At 34.8% G+C, this 26,922-nt stretch overlaps 4 protein-coding genes across 7 annotated transcripts in view; 3 read left to right on the top strand and 1 right to left on the bottom strand.

The window, feature by feature from the left end:
- The window catches only part of LOC130629617 (uncharacterized), a 137,511-nt gene that overhangs the window by 55,678 nt on the left and 54,911 nt on the right, over positions 1 to 26,922 (bottom strand). The window lies entirely within an intron of this gene.
- Positions 992 to 1,677, top strand: LOC130629627 (uncharacterized). The gene is made up of 2 exons (XM_057442896.1): positions 992 to 1,427; positions 1,550 to 1,677. Exons 1-2 carry the CDS (start codon positions 992 to 994, stop codon positions 1,675 to 1,677), a joined length of 564 nt encoding a protein of 187 aa, XP_057298879.1.
- On the top strand, positions 1,797 to 2,769 carry LOC130629630 (uncharacterized). The gene is made up of 2 exons (XM_057442900.1): positions 1,797 to 1,996; positions 2,193 to 2,769. The coding sequence occupies exons 1-2, from the start codon at positions 1,936 to 1,938 to the stop codon at positions 2,528 to 2,530; spliced, it is 399 nt and encodes a 132-aa protein (XP_057298883.1). The 5' UTR covers positions 1,797 to 1,935; the 3' UTR covers positions 2,531 to 2,769.
- LOC130629621 (uncharacterized) lies at positions 3,378 to 6,118 on the top strand. The gene is made up of 3 exons (XM_057442890.1): positions 3,378 to 3,580; positions 3,659 to 4,871; positions 5,030 to 6,118. The coding sequence occupies exons 1-3, from the start codon at positions 3,502 to 3,504 to the stop codon at positions 5,883 to 5,885; spliced, it is 2,148 nt and encodes a 715-aa protein (XP_057298873.1). The 5' UTR covers positions 3,378 to 3,501; the 3' UTR covers positions 5,886 to 6,118.

The following is a 26,922-nucleotide window of genomic DNA, read 5'->3' as shown; positions in this document are numbered from 1 at the left end:
CATTTTACAAAACCTAAAAATTGATAGCTGTTTCTGGCTATTTTACTTACTGACTTTTTATATTTATCTCCATGTGAAATTTTTAGGTCAAATACCTAGAAAGCCTTTAGCAATTTCTCGAAGCTACCCTTTAAAAATTGTCATGAAATCCTTTTAACGGGGAAATTTATTAGGATTATTCTTAGAACTTGAAACTCGCAACTCATCGCAACAAATTACTATGAACAAAATACAGTACAGTCCAAACGTAGGCTTCCACGTATGCGCTATACATCCCTTTTCCTACAAGTTAAAAGCCTTTTTATCTTTTTGTTTATCGTAATCACTTTAATAATCTTTGCAACAGCTATATGTTCAAGTAATTTAACAAAAGCTTTGCGATAAAACAATACTGCAAATATTTTGCGAGTTTCATTGTTAAAACCTATTGAAAATAAAATCCTGATAGGTATTAGCGCAAAGTAATGAAATTTAATGATATGTAAACTATGCGAAAGATTAAAATAAACCGAGCAAAAACTAAAAAATGTTTTGGTGCATGTTTTTTTAATATTTTAAAACTTGGTCTGTCTTAAAAAATATCTTACTTAAAGGGATCTTGAGATACTTTTACAAGTTGGACTTACCTGAAAGATTTTCATAAGTTATTCCCAATGACATATTCACTTTTTGTTAAAAGTTAATGAAACCCCAGATATCGTTTTTTAAATATTTGTTTTTCTTGCGGCCTTGATGGCCGCTTCGATCTTCTTGTTCGTTAAAAATTCAAACTAGCTCCAGTCCTTTTTAGTTGCACGTCACCCTATTACGTAGTATTTCAGTAGCGCTAACAAATTAACGACTTTCACTCACTATTATTAATGACTTTCATAGCCAAAAACAATTAATATACTGTGGCAACAAAGTTAAAAAAATGGTGGTGGCTAGTTTGTATCGGTGAAAGTTGGCGGCCTGAAATATATTTTTTTTTCGACGTCGTGTGACGTTAGCGATGTCGTCTCGCCGTGAATATCAGATTCCGCGGGAAAAGTACTTCATAAAATTATTATATAATGAGAAGAAGGTGTGCGTTGCACGTGTTTTCATAAACACGAAGAAAATATTAAAATTGAAAGTTTTTTTTCACAACTGTATTTTTTATACGTATTTTGGTGGTAAAAACGGAGTACTTTGTGGTGTTGTTGCTAAATTATGGGTGAGTTTTTCATTTATTTTGACTGAATTTTTTTTTCATGTAGAAATATTTATCCACGAAATGGATTACTACATTTTTGATATTTTTTCTCAAGGTGAATCCGGTGAATCTAGTAGTTCGTTACATCGTTATCCCTCGTATAGTGAATTTCACGAGGCTTTGGATTCATACGAAGTGAAGACGAAAACTCATTACACAGTTTTGTCAGAAACCAAAGATTTCAACAAAGATCGTAAGTCTTCATTAATATTATCAATATATTTCATTTGAACTCATATTCAGCAATCAATGCAATAACAAAAGATCAACTGATCACACATCACACAAAATGTAGATTTGATCGTTTTGTTACAGAATGTTTACAAGAGGTTTTAGAAGCCTCTTCATCACCTCAAATTTGTTGGCAATTAACACATAAAGAAGACAGTCTTCCCATTCATTTTAATGGCATACCATATATATGGCTCGGTACAAAGAAATAACAATGCCACCAAGGGAAAGACAGAGGTATCTCTGTAAAAAAGAAATACAAACAAGATCGAGAAGAAAAACTTCGTGGTGACCACCCCGAATGTGTTAGAACGAGAAAACTGGCACAACACACCAAGAAGTTGGATTGTCCTGTTGTATTCAGCGTGAAGAAACTCCTACTGTTTCCTGGGTATAAAATCGAAAAAGATTCTAAATGGAACAGAACTGTTGCTTCAAAAAAATTGAAAGGCGCATTGGTGAAGTATCACATGAAAGATGATCAATTAACAATAGAGAGTCGATTGCAGTATATAACGACATTTCCAACTGGTACGATTTTTATATTTCTTCATATACCAACCTATATGTTCTTCTTACTCGACTTTGTTCTATCTGCAACATGTACGACAGCAAATTTTGGAACGAGCGCTAGCGCATACTGGATTTTTACGTTATTTTTTATTTGTTTGTTTTATTATTATTTTTTATTATTATTATTTTATTTTATTTATTTTTTTTTATCTAGAGACGCATAGCAACCATAATATGGGAGAGGCTGCTGGATTAATCGAACCATTGGACCAACGAGTTGCTAATTATATGAAACAATTAATTAGAGGTGGTTGTCGAAAAACAAGAGAGCTGAAGTTGGCAGCAGCTGAGTTTGTGAAAAACACTATTTTTTCTGGTAGATCAAATCCAGAAAAAAGTAGGCGCAGATTCACGCCAAGTAGAAAGAAAATCAAAAATTTGATTACTTCAGTCAAAATCGAAACACGATATTCAAAGATTGACCAGGAGAAAGTTGAGTCTTTGAAAAACGAATGGTCAGACTGGGCGGATATCTATTTCAGTGCACGGTGAGACTATACGAATGCTTTTACGAAATGTTTTTTTTTTTTTTTATCTCCGTATTTAATTAATTTCATCTTGCAACTTTTTTCAAGATTGCAAAACAAACAAGTTGAAGTTACTACTGAATTCAAAGACGATGAAATCAATGATAAAAACGATAACGATCTCGATATTGACGATGAAGAAGTGGGCGAGGAAGAGCAAAAAATTTATGACACCACATCTACCGATGGTAAATTTCTCTTCGTTTATCAATCAAAAGTAATGCAACGCCTCTACAGAAGATACGCTTCACAGCTGATATTGTTGGATGCGACCTACAGGACAACTAAATACGCCCTGCCACTGTACTTTCTGGTGGTGAAAACCAACGTAAACTACATGGTTAGTTATCTACTCAAAAATTTTAGTTTTAGTTACTATCAAGTGATATATAGGTCGTCAATTCTCTTTCTCTATAGGTTGCTGCTGTTTTGATCCCACAAGATAAGTCGAAAATGATGGTTACTAAATCATTATCAATTATCAAAGGTGGGCCAATAATTATAACGATGCAGAGCAACTTATTTATTTAGTTATTATTTTATTATTTATTTATTTATTTCCATCGTAGAGTGGAATCCAGCTGTAAAACCCAAATACGCGATGGTTGATTACGACACTTCAGAAATCTTGAGTTTGCAAGATGTTTTTCCAGATATAGAAGTTTTCTTATGTGACTTCCATCGAGAACAGGCGTGGACAAGGTTTTTTTTCTTATTTTATTTTATAACGTTTGTGCATACGATCACTGTATCTATATCTGTACGTGAACCCATGGGACATCAGTTATCCTCCACTTGAGTGATCTTTGATTTTTGTGCTACACACTTTATTATACCTATTGACATTCTAGGTGGACGAACAAATCTGACAATGGTGTGTCGAACATAGCTGGGGATGTGAAAGCGAGGATAAGACGTATTGCGAATTCAATTTCTATGCAAGAAATGAACGACGCTGTCGAAGATTTGAAAAAATGGGAATTGTATAGCGGAAAATTGAAGAAATGGTTCGAAGGTATGTTTTCTAATACCAATTGTTTTTTCGTAATATATAGGAGTGCGTTGTTTATGAGTTATTGTTGATTTTCTCAAGGGACCTGGTTACCAGAAATCAAAAGGTGGGCACTCGCATTTCGCCCAGATGACCTTATGTTGTGTAATACAAATAATGGTACTGAGAGGTTGAATGAAGACATCAAGTATGACGAACTTGAAGGAGATCGTTCTTGTACATTGAGCGAGCTGTTGAAGATAATTGTGGAGAGCTTTCTACCCAAACTTTACGATAAATACGTCGAGATGAATGTCAAATACACCTCTGGGTATAAAAAGTATCAATCAAGTATTCCACCATTTTTACACGATCGTCCAAGATGGTTTGTTCGTGATATTCTTGACAAGCGTGACAAAGTAACAACAACTATGGTTGATTCAGTTGGAGTAGGTCTCGGTCATACATTCAATGTTAAAGGAGAAAATGTTTACTACTACGTGAACTTTGGATCCGATGAAAAGATCTGTAGTTGTACATGTCGCCACTTCAAAAGACATCGGACTCTTTGCAAGCACTTCTTCGCTGTTTTGAAAACTGGACTTCTACACTTTAACTGCATAACGCCGATGTATCGATCTCATCCTTATGTGACATTGGACTATGACCTTTTTGGCGCAAATGACCAAGCTGAAAACGATAATGACGTAACTGATAATTTGCCAATAACGAACACAGACTTATTTCAACCAGACACCAGTGATGTTACAGATGACGATTTTGCAGATGACGAAAGTGGCGCTACTTGTTTGAACAAGAAAGTAGACGTTGAATACAAATCGCTTTCTCTCAGGAGTTCCACATTTAATCGAAAACGTGGTAACTTAGTGGCGCTCATCAAAGTGTTTAATGAACAGTGCTACACGATTTCAGAAACTCCTGCTAGTGATGCATTTCTTGACGAGCTGACCAATGATGTGAAGTTTCTGATAACAAAAACGTCGGAATATTTAGAAGAGGTTCATGGTGATGGCCTTACTGAACGACCTTCACCAAAAAAGCGTCGACATACCACATCTAAATCAACATCCCAATATGAACCATTACCGAAACAAAAAACATTAAAACATCCATATACTGGTAGAGTCGGTAGCACTGCGGAAATGATGAGACAGTATTACAGGGCACGCATTTCCCTGACAGAAATTGAACAGTCAAAAGCAAACGATCCGAGAAAGAGAAAAGAAGAATCTTTTCCACCAACTTCGTCAGAACTTACTGTCGCTGAAGAGGTGGAAGTTGTAACTACAGAGAGGTAAATATTTCATATAGTTATGTCAAATGTCATTTTTTTTCTGATAAATTTCAAAGTTTACTTTAGTAACAGCCTTATTTCACTTATTTATTCGAAATTTGTATGTTGAAAACGTATTTCTTCCATGGTCAACCTAAAGTAACTTTCCTTTAATTCAGAACTCACGATCTTGCTGATACCGCACATGATGACACTCTCGATCAAGGTGGTGACGACAATGAAGTTTCCATCATTGATGAAATCCTCCATCCAGACTTACCACCAAGACCATACAATGGTGTGTTAGACGATACGATGCGCAAGGAAGTCATGAATGGAGAACGGCTGACACATGCAACAATAAATTTTGCTCAGAGTATTTTGAAGAAGCAGAGTGGTGTAGATGGATTCGAAGATACGGGACTCAGTTACACCTGTCATTCAAGATTTCCGAATCAATTTGTACAGATTTTTTTTATAAAAGAGCGAAATCATTGGGTGACAGGAAAAAGAAAGTCGCAAGACGAAATTTACTTGTACGATTCGCTCAGTGTGTATAACAAAGAGCTTGAACGAAACACGTTGAAAAAAATCGCTAGAATGATGTATTGCCACGATGACGCCATAAAGATCACTAACGCGTCAGTACAACAACAAGAAAATGATATTGATTGCGGTCTATTTGCCATTGCGTTCGCTGTCGAAGAATCCTTCGGTAGAAGTCCACAATCGATATCTTTTGACACTAAACAGATGAGACCACACCTACTAAAGTGTTTAGAATCAGCAACCTTTAGCTTTTTCCCAAAATCAACAAAGAGAAAACGTTTCTGTAGACCTTTTGCGAAGACACATTCGATTTACTGCATATGTAGAGATATTTTCTTTGATAGAGATGTTGAAGAAGATAAAAATTTGTTCATGGCCATGTGCGGTGAATGCAAAGAATGGTTTCATCGTCGCTGTGCGAAAATTCCAGCAAAAGTTTTTGCTAGCGACGATGAGCATAAAAAATGGAGATGCTTGGCATGTTAGGACGGACATTTCTTTTAGTTGTACCTATATTTTTTAGATTTAGAGTTTTTCTTATCAACAACAAACCATGACACAACACACCTAATTTCCTCCTTTTCCATGATAAATATTCCCGTACGGAGGAAACACAAGGGACCGTGAAGTCGAGGCGCGGGACTGGCGGCAAGACGAATTTTGAAAAGTCGTCAAAAAATATCGACCAACTTTCACCGATACAAACTAGCCACCACCTAAAAAAATCCAATGTACTTTCCACATCGATCTCTGTACGAATGATTTGTTTTTTTTTAAAAAAAAATAATTCAACATGATATTCTAGCCGTCTAAGCAATAAAACAAAAAAATAAGATATTAGCAGCAGGTGTGTGCATGATCTCTTTAATTTCAAATTTAAAACTTATTTGAATTTATTTGTAACAAATACTGATCTATAACCTGTCGACCTAGGCGGGGTATGATGCTCAAGTGAGTTTTGCCAACCTTGTTCTCAACAGTCCTTGGGGACGAGGTTGCCTAAGTTACTCAGTAGATGGATATATTTTTTATTAAAAAATATTAAAAAATCAATAGAAAAGAATACTAATTTAATTTATCCAACGATACAGAGAGAGGCAGAATTTACTGTCTAATTAAAGTTTGTTTTTATGATATTCTTCCAATATGTAGCGCGAACATCAAGGACTCTACTAAATTAAACTCATCATTTTTCCCTTTTGCGATAGTGCGCTAAAATAAGCAGGGTTACAAAAGCAGGACAGACATCGAAGCGCGAAAGCAGAAAAGAGAGACAGGTATCCTGTCTAACATCAACGCTGCTCTGTACCTCCATGATTAGACCTTTAAAAACATACAACATAAAGCATGTTGGTCCCATTCCTTCATGCTAACACTCGGCTGGTGCATTACACTGAGACTCGAACAAAAGACGGAAGACCATTTGGAACCATGCCACAAGTCAGTCCGACCTTCATCGTCACAGAGAATACTGCGAGAAGAGTGCGCACCCATGCAAGTTAAATATAACCAGAACATGGGAGAGGTTAGGTGTCCTGTACCTTAATACATCTTTCAGACAAATGTTCTCGTGATGTAATACCAAAGAAAAAAGGGGAAAGAGAAATCAAATATGTTTAGTAATAATAATCAAAAAAAATGTATATTGTATTAAAAAGAAGTCGAGAAGTTCTGTCTCCCACACGACACAACATGCAATAAGTCAGCCCTGCCCTCAATTTTGTGAGAAGAGATGTTCTGCGAAGACTCTAACAAATTGAGTCTCCTGTACAGTTTTACTTCATGTTAAGCTGTGCCAGTGACAAGAATTTTCGAAGCATGCCACTGGAGACTTCTGCGATATACAACCTAATGATGCTCTAACCTAATGAATTCATCTTGAAACAAAAAATCCAGTAACAGGTGTTATTATGCAATGCAACGTATTCAATTTCTAAAAATAATTGAATTTCCGCGCCCGTTTTTTTCTTTTGGAGCACTTTTTGAGAAAAAATCGACCCTGGGATTACACGTTCCTCCGTCACAGATGTAAACTTCGCACCCAAGCTCCCCAACTACTGGGAACTCATGTAAATGATGTTTCAGGACAAAATTAGTATTTGTTTTCAACAAAATTTGGCACAGTTAACAAAAAAAGTATGCTGAACATAATGGTGACATAATAATTTTGATTTTTTGCCACCTTAAATGTCATTATAGGACAAAATTGGCAGGGGCGGATCTAGGATTTTTTTCTGGTTAGGCAAAATTTCATAGATTTTTTGGCAAAGTAATGTCAAGGGTTGTGGTGTTGTACGAGGTAAATCGGCCGTTTTGTGTTTTTGCTGTAAAAGGAACTAAAATTTTCCCAAAAGTAAGGTTTTTAGTTATTAAGAATCCTTCTAGATTAGAAACGAAAGTTTCTTTATAGCCAAACAAATAACAGTAACCCCCGTAGTTTTACCACTTTATCCTTGTTAAAACATGCGGATGGAAAATGCGTCTGGTTAGCAAATTCGATTTGAAACAGGGTTAGCGTTTCCATAATTTCTTTGAATCACATATTGGTATTAAGTATCTTAGCATCTTTTTTCGTTTTGCGCACATAATACGAGTACAAGTAATAAGTTGGGGATTTGCTTCATTTCAAAACATGCAATAAGTCTAATAACTAACAATACAACAAAAAATTACATTACAAGACAATTTTAGGAATAGATAGTCAACAGTAGTGCAACGTAGAAATATTGTTTGGAAAATTATAGTCTGTGGTAACAACCTGCAAATGCACAAAGAAAACCAGCATATAAAAGAATGAAAGATTTCCAGTTAGACTTACAGTGTAAGATCGCAACATATAATAAACGTGTACAAAAAGTATATAGTAATCACCTCTTCATGAAGTTAATACAGTTTAGCATTAGGGTTACTGGTGTAGTTTTGCACCAATTTCTATTAAGCATTAATTTTAATGCTATGAAATTCCCACAAGAGAAAGGCAGTTTATTAAGCCAGAAAAGAGTTAAAAATTAGAAAAATAACATCAAAACATTTAAGATGTCTCATATTATTTACCCTTACATGTCCCTGTCAACTATGTTTAAAAAATATTTTAATACTGTAAAATCTTTAAGAAAGTTTTAGTAACTATAAGCCAATTATGAAGATTCTCATATAAAAAGCAACATATATACAAATCCTACTCATATCCATAAGTTGACATGACATTTTGTTAGTTTACAGTCTGTAACAGAACGTTTTTTAACATGCAATTCTTGTTTCGATCTGTATATGTTTTACGTGAAAATCATTTCTATGATTTACTTGAATATTCACAAGTTATTTTGATTGATTTTTTTCACCAACTTTGTGGATTATACCAGATATATATCCATTGTTTACAGTTTTCCAATATTATAAGGATTAACAAATCTGTGTTCTTTTAATTGATGGTGATTTTCATTGTCAGAAGAATATTCATCTTAGGTACCAGGGTGACATCAAAATATCTTATCCTAAAACAAAATTATATCAATGTATTGCTCAGCAAGATGAGAATAAGAAATATTATAAAACAAACTTGGACTATTCTAAGATTAGGTATTGCTTCATTCTTTTGTTTTTAGCAATATTATTACAATTAAAAGTAACATGGGAAAGTCAAAGAGATCTTCTCGTGTTCTTAAAAGTTTTAAAATGAGCAGTGGGATGTTGCATATAAAATGCACTGTTTAAAAGTTCCCACAAAGTCAAAGTTCTTAGGGACAATCACAATAAAAAAGTATATGCTAAGCGTATAAATTTGGCGGTGGGACGAGGTAGAATCCTTTGACGTTTAATTATATCTCATACTGTATACATCGATTTCTTAGAGAACAGAAAGAATTAATAACTTTTAGTGTCTACCTGCTTAGCAGGGACACATGGATGAGTGCTTATGGTTTCAAGGACTGACAACATTCAAAGATTACCTTTTCTGATTTGATGTTTAGGGGAGGGAAAGGGGATCTGCAGATCTATTAACATTTAGCTTGGACTTTTGCGTTCATGAAAGAGCTGTCCCTTAGTTATCTTACAAGAATGTATTCTCTCCCAAACAGAAACAAAGATACACAGTTGCATAAACGGCTACACGAAGCCTACACGAAGCCAGTGACCCTTAAGACGTTAAAGAAAAAAAACTAACAAAATTCCAACTAATACACATACAGGTAGCTAGTAATACTCTATACCGAATTTAACATACACATCAAAACATCTTTCGACCGCCAAGACAGTGTTTACATAAATTGCCTCCGTTAGCTATCTCGTTTGGCATTGGGCTTTTATGTTTTTAAACAATGCATTTGATCAAGGCCAAGTTAAAACCTTTTGTTTTGATAAGAAAAAGATTTAAATTACACGTTTTGTAAGAACATCTGGTGGTTTACCACTTTTAAGAATAGTTCTTGACACAAAAGTGCCTAAAATTCAGGAGCAGCTAAAACTAAAATATTTCAAGTATTACTGAATTTATTGTCTCTTGCAGAGGAAGATAAAGGTTTGGTTTGAGACAACAACACGGCACACGTGGCCAAAATACTTCTCTCCAGCATTTCCAATCCTTTTAATATCTGAAAAGGTTTCCAAATTCAAAACTTCTTTATTTAACTTAGGTGGCATACAATTGCTTTAATATTCTAGACATTTGAAGTGCTCCCTGCAATTGGACCTGATCCAGGTAAACCATGTTGAAAAAGAAACATCCACTCCATGTAACCGTACCCGTGGTCGTTTTAGGCGTTTAAACTTTAAAACCCACGGACGTTTTAGGCGTTTTTTCTTCACATTCCAGAATTTCATTCATTGGAACTTGAAAACCCGCGGACGTTTTAGGCGTTTTTTCTTCCATCTGTGATTTTCATTCATTCGGAACTTTAAAACCCGCGGACGTTTTAGGCGAATAGACATTTTGCCTAAGATCGCCCCGGGTTTGCTTATTTGAGTAAAATAAAACACGCACGCCGCGCATCGTCATAGTCGAAATCGGCGGATGCCAAAAATAAATTGATAAAAATAATTTAGTTTTTTTTTAGATTATTCTATCTATAGAGAATTTTTTTTCTAGTTCACAAAACTAGGCTTAGGCAATTGCCTAGGCTGCCTAACCCTAGATCCGCCCCTGATTGGTCCAAAAATTAAAACTACTTCATTTTCAACAAAAATTGCAAAGTTAACAAAAAAGTATGGTGAACATAATGGTGACATCGAAATTTTGATTTTTGTCACCTAAATGCCATTTTAGGCCAAAATTAAAACCATTTTATTTTCGGATAAATCTGGCACAGTTAACAAATAAAGTATGCTGAAAATGATGATGGTACAAAAGTTTGATTTTTGTCACCTAAATGTCATTTTAGGCCAAAATTTAACCAAAAATTAAAACTGCTTTATTTTCGACAAAAATTGGCACAGTTAATAAAAAAAGTATGCTGAAAATGATGGTCACAGCAAAATTTTAATTTTTTGTCAACTAAATGCCGTTTAAAGACCATAAACGTTTCAATCGCAAGACTTACCATGAATGTTAGGCTGTATTTTTTGTTAGCAATTTCTTTTAAAATGTGAGTTTATTATGACACGTTTCGTTTTGTTTGCGTTTGTTGTAAGATATAATATCACTTGTGTGCTTTATCTTCAGAGGTTCATGCACCAAACCTCCTCGAATGTTTAGCACAATAACACAACGAATTAGCAGGTTTTCATCAAATATTTTGGTAGCGAGCGGAAATTCTTAGAGCCCCCAGGGCTTCTTGTTCATTTTTAAACGTGCATGTTTTTCATTCAAATCCCAAACTTTAAGTCATTTTTTTCTTTGATTATTAGTATAGTAAATAATTACTTTATACAAAAGACATTTCAGGTGCGCATTATTGAAGTGACTAAAGTGTTTTTGGTGTGTGATTGAAAACGCTGCTCCATTGTTGCAGTAGCGTGCGGAGGTGCGGGGGCGTGATCACGCACCTCAAAAGACCAGGACTGCACAAATGTGTGACATGTTGAATGATCAGTAACTTTCACAACCTGCGTCTCAAATAAAAATCCTTCGAAATAAAAATCATGCACAACTTGCGTCTCAAATAAAAAGTCCTTTGAAATAAAAATCATGCACACTTTATTTTTTGTTTGATTGCTCAGCTATATGAGAACATATGCAGAATAATTTCTATTTTTTTTAAAAAAAATAATTGTTCGTAGAGAGCTTTCGTTTCACTTTGCGGCGCGAAGGTATAGGTTCTGGCTATGCAGTCAGTAATAATTATAGCGCTACTGAAAGGATACGTAACAGGGTCACGTGCCTCTAAAAAAGACTGGAGCTAGAATGAAAATTTCTAACGAAGAAGAAGGTCGAAGATAACCAAGATGGCGGGCGAGCGACAAGAAAAATAAATACTTAAAAAGCTATATCTGAAGTTACATGAAGTTTTAACAAAAAGTAAATATATCATTTATTATTTCTCATACAAATCTTTCAGATGAGTCCAACTTGTAAAAGTACCTCGGGATCCCTTTACCATTTTATTCTATTTTTGTCAACAAAAGTTTCATGCGCATGTTTTTGTTTAAAAGACTTTTCAAAAAATATCCTTTTTTGTAAAAAAATATTATCCTTTTGAACATTATATTGCCATCTTTTTTTCTTAACAAAACTTTGGCATAACTATGGCAGTATAACTTTAAAAAACATGTCTTTGTGCATATAAGTTATTTTAGCTGGTAAAATTTTCCATTTACTCCCATGTTCTTCAACCTCTTCTATCACAACTTAAAAACGTGTTATAAATATAGTTTGTTTTGGCAGTCTAGTCAATGAAGAAGCTAGGCGTGCAACACTTTGCTGTCTCTGCAAAGGAAGAGGGTGTTATGACTAGCATATGTTGTGTGTAACTTTTTGCATTGCGCATGCAGGTAATTAACAATTTTTTGTTGTGAAATTTTTTTTTAATAATTCACCTCCATTTGAATTAGCAAAATAACTAGCTGTCAAAATAAAAATACTTGCATGCTCAAAACCTTTTTTTTAAAAGTTATGCAGCAAGAGTGTGTTTGGCTAAGCCTTTTTTCGCCTCCGGAAAAAAATTTAACACATTGTTGAATCTTTTACGCGGAGTCAGTTTATGTACCAGATTACATGAAAAACTAGCCGAGGCAGTAAAATCTTTATTTAAAAAAATTGGGTGGACATTGATTTTTAAAATAATGTCTTAAGGTCTAGTGCTCATAATATTGTATTTATTATAGTATAGTCAAGTTTAGCTTAAGATAAACCTATTTCATATTCCTGTACAAGTTATTTATCTTAGGGGGCTGGTGTTTGAAATGTAGCTTCAGGAACAAAATGATGGGGCACCGTTATTTATTTTTGCGCAAAAAGTGCTTCTCTTGCTTTCCGTCTTATCGCACGTGATGCTTGTTTATAGCTACAATGGTTACTGGTTACTTGTTGTAGATTTTCAAGTATGTATTTAGACCTTATCTTTTCTTTTAACCATGGTTTTACATTGATTTCATATCATTTTGGAACTTAAACGTTTTTATTGCATCATTTAAAGTGCATTTTGGAAATTCATTCTGCAGACTTAGATTCTATTCTTTTATTCTATATATATTATTTTCTTTAAAGTTTTTACCCAATGTTGCAAATGGTTTTGTATCTTCATTATAAAATATTATAAAATTACTATAAAATAAAACAAAAACAAAATAAAGTTTTTTATGCAAAGTGAAATAGTAAATTAAAAGTAAACTAAATTGAAAGTAGAAATAAAATGAAAGTATAATAAAGTTGAATTTTTTTAAAAGTAAAATTAATTAGAACAAGAAAACCGTCCGGTTTGATCACACATTCGTATTGTACACATACTTTATATTTAAATATTGTATTGACTAGTCGATAGCCCGTGGAAAAATCCACGGGTGCGCCCATCCTTTTTATACCACTTAAGCGTATCTCGCATTTGGCTTACCCCGGTGTCGAAACGCCGGGGTAAGCCAAAGTCAAGGTGCGATCTGACGTTTAACACTCTGTGGAGCGCTTAATAAGAGCCGTAAACTGTGCCACACGATCAGGTGGAGCGCTTTAGTACAGGTATACAGTATTTCGTAAATTAAGTACACCATTATAGTCTTGCCACTGTAACATATTTTTCAAAAAATATTCCGTGCAACGATAGCTGAAATAAAAACACAGTTTACAAACAACAGTCGGGACCCCATCATAGCAAAAACAATCAGTCAATATTATTTTATTTTGCGGAATAAGTGTTTGTGAAAGGTAAAGAATTTATCGTGACACTGAGCTAAGCACTTACCACAGTTAAACCGTGTTGCACAGGCATATAGGAATAATACGCCTTTGGAAAAAACCTTCTCACAGACTCTGTTTAAAAAAACACAACAGGGCTGTGCGGTTAGTCCAGGTAAACATTGTTGCACATCCATACAGGTGTGATTACTGAGAAAGTTTGAAAATGAATTGTCACATTGGGTTGACCCCTTAGTACAGGTAAACCACGTTGTAAATGCGCATGGGCTTAACAGCCTTTACCAAAAACAACAGTCTGTTGTTAACACTGGGCTAAACGCTTAGTATAGTTAAACAGAGTTGAACAGGCGTATAGGCGTAATACCCCTTTCCAAAAAAACCTCATTGCAACTTCGGTTTTAATGAAAACACCGGGAACAGCTCATTACCGGTTCAGCTAAAATAATCTGTCAGTCATTTTATTTGCACAAAAAGTTTTCAGGAAAAAATAACTTAGCTAACTGCATTTATAGCATAACACTTATTGTTTAACAATATTGTTGTAGCCAAACTGCATTTTTATACTCTCACTTCTAGCCAAAGATAGGAGCTAGCTAAATGGCTACAGTCTCAACACAAAAATAAATGGTGGAATAAGTAAGGTTCTAGCTAGCTAGCTAGCCTCAATCTTCGTTCCTAGCCAAAAATCCTAAAACTGATGCGTTTAAGATCTGTACGTGACTAAAAACATGACAATATATTTATCTTAACATTTTAGAACATACAAAAAACCAATATTACGAAAATAAAAAGCTTATAGAAGACACAAAGGTGAAACAGACTTATAAAAAGCACTGAACTGACCTTCTTCTAAAAACTAAAATGGCCATCATGTTTCTTCGTTGGCATGTCTAGGCCGCGAAAGTCTTGATTGGTTTTTTAAAGAATCAGGCGATTTGATTGGTAAACACGTGCGAGCGGTCAAAACAAAGTCAGTTAAACTGTCAGTAAAACCATCCTATTTGTTTTCAGTGGCTCCTGAGCGGAATCGGCGATTAAGGTCACGGGGGTAAATTATTATTAAAAAAGGCGCATTTAAATAATGAATTTATTTTAGTCACCTAATTTGTTTTTTAAATTAGAAGTTTATCAATTAAATTAATTAAATTATGTAAGGAAATAAATTAATTTCTTGAGTTTAGTTCAATTAATTATAAAGTTTTCCATTAAACAACCCCCTGTTTTCTAAAAATTCGCGGAAAGATCAAAGGAATATCGGTAACCCTTTTGAACAGACAGACAGACGACGGCTATTATTATAGAGATTATGTTTATATATCTTGTATCTATGGCAACGTTCTTGTTTATATAGACCTGTTGTATAATTTTTATTTTACTTGAAAATGGGTGTATGACACCCGAAACATCGTAAAATGTTGTTTTAATTTGTACACATACACATGGTGTCCAAGTTTTAACATAAAATATTGTCAATCGAATTTCTAATGTCTCATGTAAAAACAACAAGAACTGAAGCGGTTTGAACACTCACACAACACTATGATGATAAATAATTAAAATGTATTTATTAAAATATAAAATATACAATAATAAAATTTGGTATAAAATTTTAAGGCACAAACTTAGAGAAAGAGATGAAAATAAATTGAATCATATTAAAAGTTGTGACTATTTTTCGATAACTGAGATATGGCTGGAGAGCACACAACACGAGTCAATTTCGACCATTATAACATTGTCAACATACAGTAAATCAAAACAATCATTTCAAGACAATGAACACCCTCATTTGATGCGAGATTTCTCGAAATTCGAATACAATAAATATCTACTGGTTTCATTATTTTGGGTATACTATATAAAGCTACACGATAATAAGAAATCAACAAAAAAAAGCTGCTATTGGTTAATATAGCGCGTTATTGACAGTTGTTGTTCCTTTCGTTGCGTTCTCACCCACACAAGGTGTGAGTGAAAAGCAACAAGAAACCGGAGCGGTTTGAACACTCACACAAATCACATATAGCAGTTTTTGGCTATGTGATATAAACTGAATAGCACGATTAGATCCTTGCGAAAAAGTCATGGCTCAGCACACAAAACATTTACTACTTCACTTGCTACTTACTACATGCGTACGAAAACATTGCATTGCTTTTGTTTGACTCCATTTCGAACATAGCCTACTGATAGACCCGGACTTTACTGCGTTCCTCTGGGTCTATTATGTCTTGTTAAATTTTCTGTACAGAATTCTCAAGTTGTTGAGAATCGAGAATCGGGTAGAAAAAGTACAATATAATAGAAGCAGTCAATCGGTGAATGTGGTCAGTAAATGACGGCAGAAAAATGTTTTGTCTTCTAGCGTTCGGATTTCTCAACATTGGTTGGGGTTAGCATCAATTTTTTGTAAATCTTTTGTATTGTTGTTTGCAACATGCTTCAAGCTCAGATGTTCAAAAACAACAGCTGTCGTTCTCTATTAGGGTGTGAAATAATTTAGGTGGAGTGTGTGAAAATATGTGCGCTCACTTCGAAAGTTATAATGCCAGGTGGATGATGACGTTGGTCGTGCGTTCGATATAGAGATATCATTCAACTTTGTCCCCAGTACCCATAATTTTTAGACACTAACCAATCAGAATGTTTCAATTTTCCACCCTCGCGACATATACTGGTTTTCACAAAGCATACTCCACTTGAACAATATTCTATTCATAGGGGTATTTGTTTTTCCCGGCCATATAAACTGATCACAAATAACATGAAAAAGAAAGCAGTAATGGAAGATATGGACCTTCAGATCAAAAAAAAAATTGTTCATTGATAACTTTAAAATTTTTTCCCCATTTGGACATTTTCTGTCGTGATCCCCGCCCACTTATCTGAAGGTTTATTATCGTTTGTCAGAGAACTACCAATCTCGTTCTCATGACTTCTTACCTGAAGGAAGTAGGCTTTTTTTGTCAACACGTCCCGGGATCGAGGTTGAGTGAACTATGTAATAAAAAATACATGAAAAAACAAACAAACAAAAAAATGCCGAATAATCAACTTAAAATCTACTGTTGTGCAACCACAAGACACTCAATGTTTCAAACTCCTAAATATAGTGACAAAGTGGATTGAATCCACGGGCTTAAAACTAGAATTCAACATTGTGTTCAAAAATTTGTTTGAGTTTGGCTCAACCAGCGCAGCTTACAAAACAACCGATTTAAAAAATATTTCCGCAAACTAGTCTGGTAAACAAATCAAAGGGTGAATCTAAAAGTCTAAAAGCTACCTATTTTCGTCCTTGTAATCAGCTGATTTGAAATCAACGAAATATTTGAGTACCAATGTGTTAAGCCTCTGATTCACACTTATGAAGCAATTTTCAGGAAAAAATTACCCTGGGTTCAAGGTTGTTTTCAATGTAGTAAATTCGACTCTTATTACCAAATGTTCTCTTAAGGGTCTGTTTATATGGAGGCGGGATGGCTCGGTAAATGAGCTGACTCACTTGCCGGGCTGGTTTTTAAATTGTGGTGAAAAAACCTGTCTCGGTAGGTGGGCTCTGATAATCTTAGAACAATAAAAATATTAAACAATACAGAAACTATAACTGAAATATTAATAACAGAAGAAATTGATTACGTAGGCATGAAATTTCTGGCCCAGCAAGTGAGCTGAATGAAGTGTTTATATGAGAAAAAGTTCATCTCGCTTACAGGGGGGAGGGGGTTCGGTTGTGAGAAATGAGATCCCGCCTACCGAGCCAGCCTGGTTGAACATAAACAAATGAAATAAAGTATAGGGAAATAGGGAAAGAGTGAGATCTCGGTAAGCGAGCCAACCCGTCAAACGGGCTCATATAAACGGCCCCTTACCGTGACAAAATTTTCAGAAAAAAACAATCAACAAGATTTTTTTTGTGTGCATGACCTGCATACTATTTTTTAAACATAAAATGGTAGCTTGCAAATAATATAAAGTTAATAAAAGAGAAATACAAATACACGAACGATCAAAATTTGAAATTTGGTATGACCAGATTTGACACTGTCTATGAAGTCGCTACGCACTATTTTTTAATAGAACATACAATGGTAGCTTACAAATAATATACCAAAGTAACTATAAAAATAACAAAAATTGAAAATGTGTTCGTTCTTCGGTAGTTTTCTTCAACACCCTGTCAACATATGGAAAAGTTTACAAAAAACAAATACAGATATCATGTCTGTCAATTATGAAGGATGTCTCGGAATCTTTTAAAAGAGCAACTGTCAAAGCTTCCTCGTTATTTCCATTAAGCTTGTACTTTAGCGCATACTCGAAGAGCTGTGGTTGGAATATTGTGATTTCCTCCTTATTATCCTGGGTAGTGACCTTAGCTATGCGGTTCACCTTCAGTTGCGAAGAACGTGAAATAACACTGCATACGCACTTTACAAATTCGCAGTCGGGAGTAAGGTGATTAAAGTCCTTACCACACTTGTGACATTTGAGTTGTCGGTTGACAATCGCAACATCAGCAAGAGGAAACTTTGCTTGGCGATATAACTTTGGCGCAGGTTTCAAAATGAATTTTTTTGTTGTTACTTCGAATATTGTTTCCGGACCCGTAGCGAGCACCTTGTCATCATCATGTAATACACGAACGATTGCATTGGAAATTTGGTATGGTCCAGTGTTGACACTATCTATGAAGTCATTCCATAAGGTCAATGGAATTACATCGGATTCGTCGAATAAGTACACTTCCATCTTCCGTGAAGATCCTTCTCTGAAGTTTGTGTCGTAGCAATCTATATAACAATAATAATACGCTGACAATGGATTTTCAAGTGGGGGAGAAGGAGGAGAGGTTGTGTTCTTAATTGATACAATTTTCATGCAACTTTGTGTGGGTGTGGTCTTCACTTGTTCAGTTGTCGAGCAGGCAAAATGAGGCATAGCTTACTCGCATGTAAATTTAATTTACCTTTTTTGTCAATGTATCCTATGACAGTAACTTCTTGCCGATCATACGAATTCAACTTGATGTCTTTAATTTTAAGTTTTGGTGAAATAGATTTCGAAAGCTTGCAGAGAGGAAAAGATGCTTTTTCAAGAACTTGAATTTTCGTTCCTCTGCTTATTTGAATGTCGGTTGCAGCATTATTTTTGAAATTTGATTTCCTTTTAAAATTCTGCAACTTAATCGGTGATTTTGATTGTTGAGCTTCATTTAACGTCGACTTTACATCTTCATTGTACACCACTGAATCATACGTGCTGGAGACTGTCTGCAACTTTAGATTAAAGTACTCGACTTTGCCATTTCTGCTTTTCTTAATTGGTGACACCGCATGAACGTAAGCTTTCAAGCTCTCATCTAATTTAAAATTTAAAATGAAATTTTACTAAAAGTGGTAGCTGGCTAGAACTTTGCAAAATGTTCCTTGAAAAAAGAGAAAACAGTGACAAGGTTTTTCTTATTTGTAAAAAAGAGAAACTTCTATTCATTCAACATTATTCATGTAGATAAAATTTAATAAAATATATATGTGAACTTGTATGAATAGAACTGTATCAAAATGAGAAATCTTCTCGTGTTTATTTTTTGTAGAAAAAATTTCTGGCAAAATTTCTGGTGAAACAAGAACTTTATACCAATCAATATTGTACCTTTTGGGACATTGAGAGAGAAAAGGGAAAAAGACAATAAAATACTGAAAATTCGAGGTTAAAACGTTATAGCCATAGCAGGGAAAAGTGATGTATCCTTCGAAAAAGCAGTGCCAATAGCAAAAATATCTCACCTTTTTTATAAGATCCCCCCCCCCTTCCCCCCACCATTGTTTGTTGAACTACCTTGACCTAAAAATGAAATTTAAAATTTATTAAATCCAAGCAGAAGGAATTAACCTTAAAAAATCAAATCAAAAATCATATCGGCAACTGACTGAACAAAAGACTACCTTTTCTTTGAGCCATTTTCGCATTTCACTTCTGTAGAACATGTGCGTGCGTGAAGTTGTTAAAAAACCCAACACAATTAGAAAAACACCAACCAATCAAATTCAAGAACCTTTTAACTAGGATGCATTTCGGCAAAATAAAGAATGAAACGTGGCAGCTGGAAAAATTCGGAACTACTTGCTAAAGGTGGAATTCCACTAGGCGAAATATTCGCCTAGTGGAATTCGTGCGAACAGCCACAATTCAACTTTATACTACTTTTCACTATCAAAACAAATACAGTAGACTCCCGATTATTCGAACCTGCACTTATTCGAATAATTCGGTTATTCGAAGTGAGATGGCGTTCCCCTTGGATCTGCTTACCCAACTCAGGCAAAAACACTCTCGGTTATTCGAACTTCAGTTATTCGAATAATTCGGTTATTCGAAGTAATTTTTATTCCCCTTGGGGCCAATTATAGGCTAAGTCACCCTAAGTTATTCGAATTTTTCTTATTGGGAGATCGTCTAGTGAGAACATTGATTTTCTGCGATTAAAACACTTTTTTTCTTCAAAAAATCATGTTTCAATATTCATGGCTATTTACACTCTTCAAGCAATTTCTTCAAAAGTTCAATATTCTCCTTCGGTCCAGAGAATTGAAGCAAACAGGGGATCCTCAATCCCTTATCATCTCCAAAGTTAGTTCTTTTCCCTGTCACTTTTACTTTGCAAGTACACAACATCTCTGACTTCAGAAAGTAAAATATCTTTTTGGCAAATGTTCCTGTTTTTCCTTTAGGCAAATGACCAACAATATCTCCTTTTTTGCAGACCGCCACTGCATATTTGTCTATGTCGTTTGTTGGTTCCATTTTAGCTTCTAGGACTTCACCAATAACAGCGTTCCATTTCTTTTGATACTCATGATATCCCATAACGGTTGAGTTACTCTCATAATACTTGATAAGAATGATTTCTATCGGCTGTGTTTCGTTGATTATCATTGAAACAAGATCCATTGTAATTTTCACTTCTTCGTCCTAATTGTGGTGTGACTGCTTTGTTGTTGTGTTGTTTCGTTTCGTTTTATAACATTCGAACGTTTTAAAAGGATCATTCAAAATTCGAACGTTTCCTTTGATTTTCAAACGTTTCATCTAATTTTCGAACGTTTCGAAAGCTCGATTAAAAAACAAGTGGGTGGATGTAAACAAACTTTTTAAAGGCTCTTTAAATCCACATTAAAGATGGCAACCGCTCAGACAACGTCAAGGAAGAAAACTGTTCTGACGTTCAAAGAAAAATATCTTGCTTTGAAAGAGCTTGAAGAAGAAGGAACAACTAAAAAGTCTATTGCTAAAAAGTATGGTGTCCCACCTAACACACTTTCATACTGGGTTAAGAATAAAAGTGACATTTTTACCAAGTATGAATCAGGCCAGTATGGAGTTAAAAGACAAAAGCTTTCTTCCGGAAAATACGATAACATTGATAAAGCAGTTTACAAGTGGTTCGTTAAAGAAAAATCAAGGACTTTAAAATGCGTTATAGTAATCTCAGGTCACAAAATTGTCCCCCGGTGAATTCCTCCTTACCCTTAGAAAATGCACCCCTCCGTAACTTCAGATTGCCCCCTACCCCCAGAAAATAAATAGCTTCCTGGAGAATTTCTCTTAAAAGATTGGAGATTTCTCATTAAATTCTATTTTGTTTTTGTACATTTCCTACAAGTTTAAATTAGGATATTGCGTAATATGCAAGCTTTTTTTTAGGAATATTCAGGTTATAAACAACAGAACATAGTTCTATTATTTAAAACAATAGATAAAAAAAGAATAATAACTAGCCTGGTTTAAATTTTAGTATTGTTATCTTCTTAAAGAGTGTACATGCATATAGGAGACGTGTAAAAACTTTGATAAAAAAAAAATGCCTACACATATCCAGGATAAATTTTTAAGGACGGACAAAGAGAGATTACGGCAATTCATCCAGCGAACTAGCAGATACTTTAAAAGTCATTTCCATCATTAATGTTCAAATGCTATAAAGCATATACAAAGGATGGCGATGTAACAACGGATCAAGAAGATGACGAATTTTGACATCTTTAACTGATTTTTGCGGTCACATTTGTACGACGAATGTAGTCAAAAGCTAAGACGAGCTTTTCATACTTAGAAAGTTCAAACGCAACAAACCTCGTCTGAAGTTTCCAAAAAAAGTTTCCTGGAAAATTGTGGTTGTGATAACAAAAGTAAAGGCTATTTACGTGTTTTTAATACTTTAGAATGCTCATCTTTGTAGATGATTACCTTATTGTCGCATCGCAGAATACATACACACTATTGATGATAAATTAACTTTATGAGGTACTAGCCGTTAGACCGTGAGAACAATCACGGGAATTAGTCCATCGCTAATTGCAGCTACCATCTTTACCTCACAAACGAAACGTCGGGTATTTTAATTTCGTTTATATACTTTCATATTTCAACAGTTTTTTTAGACATGTGTTGTTTAGTTAATTTGTTTCTTTTTATTGCGATCAAAACTTAAAGTTAGTTAGTTCTCAGATTTATCGTTTAGTATAAAACTATGTGGTTTAACGCTCGTGAAAGAACTGTGCCGATTAGTGGTCAAAACATTCGAGAAAAAGCATTGGATTTTGCAAAGCAATTCAACGAACCTGATTTTAAAGCTTCAGAAGGCTGGCTAGACAGATGGAAGTACAGACAAAACATGATTTACAGAATTATTTCTGGAGAGGAAAAGTCTTGTACACCAGGGATGACAGCAAGCTGGGAAGAAACACACCTGCCAACCATTTTGTCACGCTATGATTTACAAGACATTTTCAATGCTGATGAATTCGGCTTGTTCTACCAGATGCTTCCAACAAATACCTATCATGCCAAAGGTGAAAGATGTGCTGGTGGAAAGTTCAGCAAAGTTCGTTTAACAGGACTTGCAGCAGGAAATGCCCTAGGTGAAAAGTTGCCCATGTTCGTTATCGGAAAATCGGTTACACCGCGCTGTTTCAAAGGAGTCAGAAGTCTTCCCTGTCGGTACAAAGCTCAAATGAAGGCCTGGATGGATTCTGAAATCTTTACCGATTATGTGAAAAAACTCGATGTTAAATTTGAAACTGCGGGTCGAAAGATTGTCTTGATAATTGACAATTGCCCAGCTGATCCAGAAGTCACTGGTCTTAAAGCAGTAGAATTAGTTTTTCTACCACCAAATACAACGTCTAAGACCCAGCCCATGGATCAAGGTGTAAACCGAGCATTGAAGGCATATTACCGGTTAAATCTTGTCATACGTCAAATAAAGTTCATTGACGGCGGTAAAGAGGTCCCTAAAATTAACATTCTTGAAGGGATGCAAATCTTGGTCAAATCATGGGACGCTGTTTCAAAAGACACCGTTAAAAACTGCTTTAAGAAGGCAGGCATCTCAAAAGAAGCACAGATCACGAGTCTCAATGATGCTGATGACCCATTTAAATCTCTTTCTGACAGCATAAGCGAGTTGAAATAAAGAGAAGTTGACGGCGACATCTTTAACGCAGATGATTTTGTGGATATTGATTTTGAGGTATGTACGAGTAAATCAATTGAATTGACTGATGAGGAAATCGTGGAAATCGTACTTAATGAGGACAAAGATCAAAACGCGCCGAATCTTGAAGATGACAATGATGATGAAATTGAGGCACATGACATCCCCCCGAAGAAGCCAAAGCAGTCAGAGTTGGAAGAGGCCTTAGAATTGTTGGAAAGATGGTCTTTGTTTGACGAGAATGGTCTTGAAATCAGAAAGCAGTTAAACATGATAAAACGTACATGTCAAAAACACTACATCGATAGTAAAAAACAATGTAGCATTAAAGATTTTTTTAAGAGTTGAACTCCTTGTATTTACTAGATACATTTTCTTTATAACTTTCATATTTTAAAACCTGTTAACAATTTGTTCAAATTTATTCTTTCTTCAAAAAGTAAAAATTCTTTGTGTTTACACGCTTAACTGAACCACAATGCCTCAATTACTTAAGAAAAGTCCATCCCCTTAAGGTTAAGTTGAAAATCTGGCGGGAAAACGAATTTTTCAGTTATTCGAACTCCCGGTTATTCGAAGTAAATTCTTATCCCCCTTGAGGCTTCGAATAACCGGGAGTCTACTGTATAGTGTTGAATATACCTCCTTGAATACAAATTGACTACGAACACAAGGAGGAGCTCACGTGATAAAAACAAACGACCCAGGGAATAGAAAATGTGTTTTTTGCCTGTAAATGGAAAATTCCTCGTCAGAAAGAAATTTATCTCACAGTAGGTTTTCTAAATTTTATGCTAATTAGATTGATGAAGGGTATAGAAAATGAGGAAACTCTAATAACTAAAAAAACTGTATTTTGCTGATCAGGAAATTGTACGAAAACTTGTTTTCTAAACTCTTTCTTTCTCGATACTATGTAGAAGCAATGTATATGTAGAAAGACAAGTGAGGGGTACAGGAACTTTCAAACATGTCTAGTTAGGAGAATGACGCACCTTATATTAGAGTTGAACCATGGTTGAACTGACTAGGGTGATCTGCGCCTTCTTAGACCGGTGTCAGAGCTGTTTTGTGTACGTTGCAAATAACGCACTAAGTAGTGAGAAATGTAAAGCATTTGCCATTTTTCTGCCGAGAAAATTCTTTGAAATGCGTTACACGCGAAAATTTATTCTCGCGAAATTATCAAAAGACGTCATCTGCGAAAGTTTATTCCCACGTTTGCGGGCAAAAAACTTTCATATTCTTAGGTTTTTCCTGTAATTATTCACACTTGTTAATATAAAATCGCTTAGGTTTTCTCGCAATTGGCAAAGCAATTTGCAAGGGGCAATCAGTTATTCAAAACGACACAGTTCAAATGAAGTGTATGTATATTATATATTCACAAATGTAAAACAAAGTCAATGGTCTCCACGGGTCGATATTTTAATTCCGGAAGCATCATCTTTATCTTCTACTGAACATTTCGTGAAAGAAGTTGTTGTGTTTTTTTCGAGCTGAGATTAGGGATGAAATAGTATTACGACCTATCAATCGTATCGAAGTTCGTACTTCTTCTATGCGTTGCGAACGAACATTACGAGCTATCAGTTGTACAGAAATTTGCACTTATATACGTTGCGAATGAACATTACGAGCTATCAGTTGTATCGAAGTTCGCAACTCTATACGTTGCGAATGAACATTACGAGCTATCAGTTGTATCGAAATGCCACTTCTATACGTTGTGAAGGAACATTACGAGTTATTAGTTTTATCGAAATTCGCACTTGTTTACATTGCGAATAAACATTACGAGCTATCAGTTGTATCGAAATTCTCACTTCTATACGTTGCGAATGAACATTACGAGCTATCAGTTGTATCGATATTCGCACTTCTATATGTTGCGAATGAACATTACGAGCTATCAATTGTATCGAAATGTATCGAAATTCGTACTTCTAGGCGATTGCTCCATCTAAAAACGATTGAAGTTTGCACGTTATTCAGAAACCATAACAAAGTTATAAACGATATCTGCAAAAATTTCTTACCCACAATGTTCTTTTTGAATTTGTATTCGTTCCAAATCAATACGTAGTAATGCATTTTGTCAGCTACATTGATGTTCCAAAAAGCTATAAAGAGAGACAAATCGTGGAACGAATCACATTGCAGTACTTCCATAAATTTCGAGTGTGATAGCCTACTTATAGAACAACCGCATATGAATCAAAAATAGACATCGTTTATCTTGCGTGTTTGCGTCTCAAGAGCCCAATTTTTAGATTTCTTATATCCTTGAAAGTGATACATTTTTTAAAAGTAAGGAGTTCCGAAAAATGAAACACGAAATTAAACTTACTGTCTGTTCATTCCCAATTGAATTGAAGAGTTTCGTATGAAGTTCTGGTTCGTGGACTTGGTTTCTTGATGTCACTCTTTTTTGCGTGATAATGTTCATTTCTGAAAAAATGAGATGAGATAGTAAGAGTTATTGCAGTATGTACTTTACTTTCCGCGCATTCGCCCGATTATTGACGTTTTGACGTGTGTGTAAAGTGAAAATAATACCACTCAGCAGATATTTATCACCCTTAATTAACACTTCTAAACAACAGAGTCGATGCATTTCTCGATTAGTCTCTTTGACATTCCACAGCCTTTAACAATACCAACATATATTCCTAGTGCCTATAAAATTTTTTACATTTTTATTGCAGACTGACTGAAAAATCGATTTATTTACTTTTTCTCAGTACAAAGTCACGTACTATACAGATATAGTCATAAATAAATTTACAAAGCTATAGCATGTACAAAGAAAAATATACAATGAATATACACAAACATTAAACCTGGCAAAATTGAAAAAATATAAAACATATCATCATTGCCTAACGATGAAAATATATTCGATTTTAGCTGGACGATGGATAGGCTAAGTTTTACTTCTGCTGAGATGAAACTGAGATATAGGCAACAATGTTCATGTGGTGGGCAACCAGGCTTTAAAGCTTCTTTGCTATACTAAAGTTGACAGCATCATGATCAGAAAAGTGTACACATTTTACAAAACATTTCACATCATATGATAACACAACACTGTTTTTTATATAAACATGATCAAGAGTGGCTCCAGCTAAATGGGTAGGTTCGGTAACAATTTGAGTGAAATCATGCATAACATCTGATAATCTTTGTGGTTGAGCCTGTGCATTGATATTGAAATCTCCAAGAATGAAATGTACACTGGTATTTTGAACTGCGCGAGATAGAGCATCATAAAAATGTTCTAAGGCATCATTACATTTTCGATAGATAACCAGTGCACCAATGAAAATGATGTCTCAGTAAACGAAAACATTGTAACACCTTGACCAAACTGATGATTTTGTACATGTATGCTTCTTCTGAAAAAAAGTGAAATGCTTTGAAACTTGTCAGTGTTACAATTATGAAGTGGACTGAAATTCACCAAATAATTATCGATACTTTCAGTATCATGGCCAGGATTTAATAGTGTTTCTGTTAGGCATATTAAATCATGCAATGTAAGCGCTGCATCGAAAGATATGTTAACAGCATGCCGAGATAACGATCTTGTGTTCAACAGTGCTATAGTCAATACATCATGTGATGGGGCAGAAAATTTTTGAATCTGCTGAAAAACACACTCATTTCGTAGTCTATCATACTCCAACGTAGCACGAGAATTGCATTTGATAGCAGACCTAGACAATTTTCCTGTCAAA

The sequence above is a fragment of the Hydractinia symbiolongicarpus genome, chromosome 2 (assembly GCF_029227915.1).
Source record: "Hydractinia symbiolongicarpus strain clone_291-10 chromosome 2, HSymV2.1, whole genome shotgun sequence".
Classification (NCBI taxonomy): Eukaryota; Metazoa; Cnidaria; class Hydrozoa; order Anthoathecata; family Hydractiniidae; genus Hydractinia; species Hydractinia symbiolongicarpus.
Note: the sequence above shows the minus strand (reverse complement) of the source record. Positions and strands in the feature narration are given on the sequence as shown.

Bases quoted from the DNA above. Each gene is read 5' to 3' on its own strand.
- LOC130629630 (XM_057442900.1), top strand. From the start codon at position 1,936: ATGAAAGATGATCAATTAACAATAGAGAGTCGATTGCAGTATATAACG. The intron at 1,997-2,192 runs GTACGATTTTTA...TTTTTTATCTAG, and splicing joins TATAACGACATTTCCAACTG to AGACGCATAGCAACCATAAT.
- LOC130629627 (XM_057442896.1), top strand. From the start codon at position 992: ATGTCGTCTCGCCGTGAATATCAGATTCCGCGGGAAAAGTACTTCATA. The intron at 1,428-1,549 runs GTAAGTCTTCAT...GTTTTGTTACAG, and splicing joins CAAAGATTTCAACAAAGATC to AATGTTTACAAGAGGTTTTA.
- LOC130629621 (XM_057442890.1), top strand. From the start codon at position 3,502: ATGCAAGAAATGAACGACGCTGTCGAAGATTTGAAAAAATGGGAATTG. The intron at 3,581-3,658 runs GTATGTTTTCTA...GATTTTCTCAAG, and splicing joins ATTGAAGAAATGGTTCGAAG to GGACCTGGTTACCAGAAATC. The intron at 4,872-5,029 runs GTAAATATTTCA...CCTTTAATTCAG, and splicing joins GAAGTTGTAACTACAGAGAG to AACTCACGATCTTGCTGATA.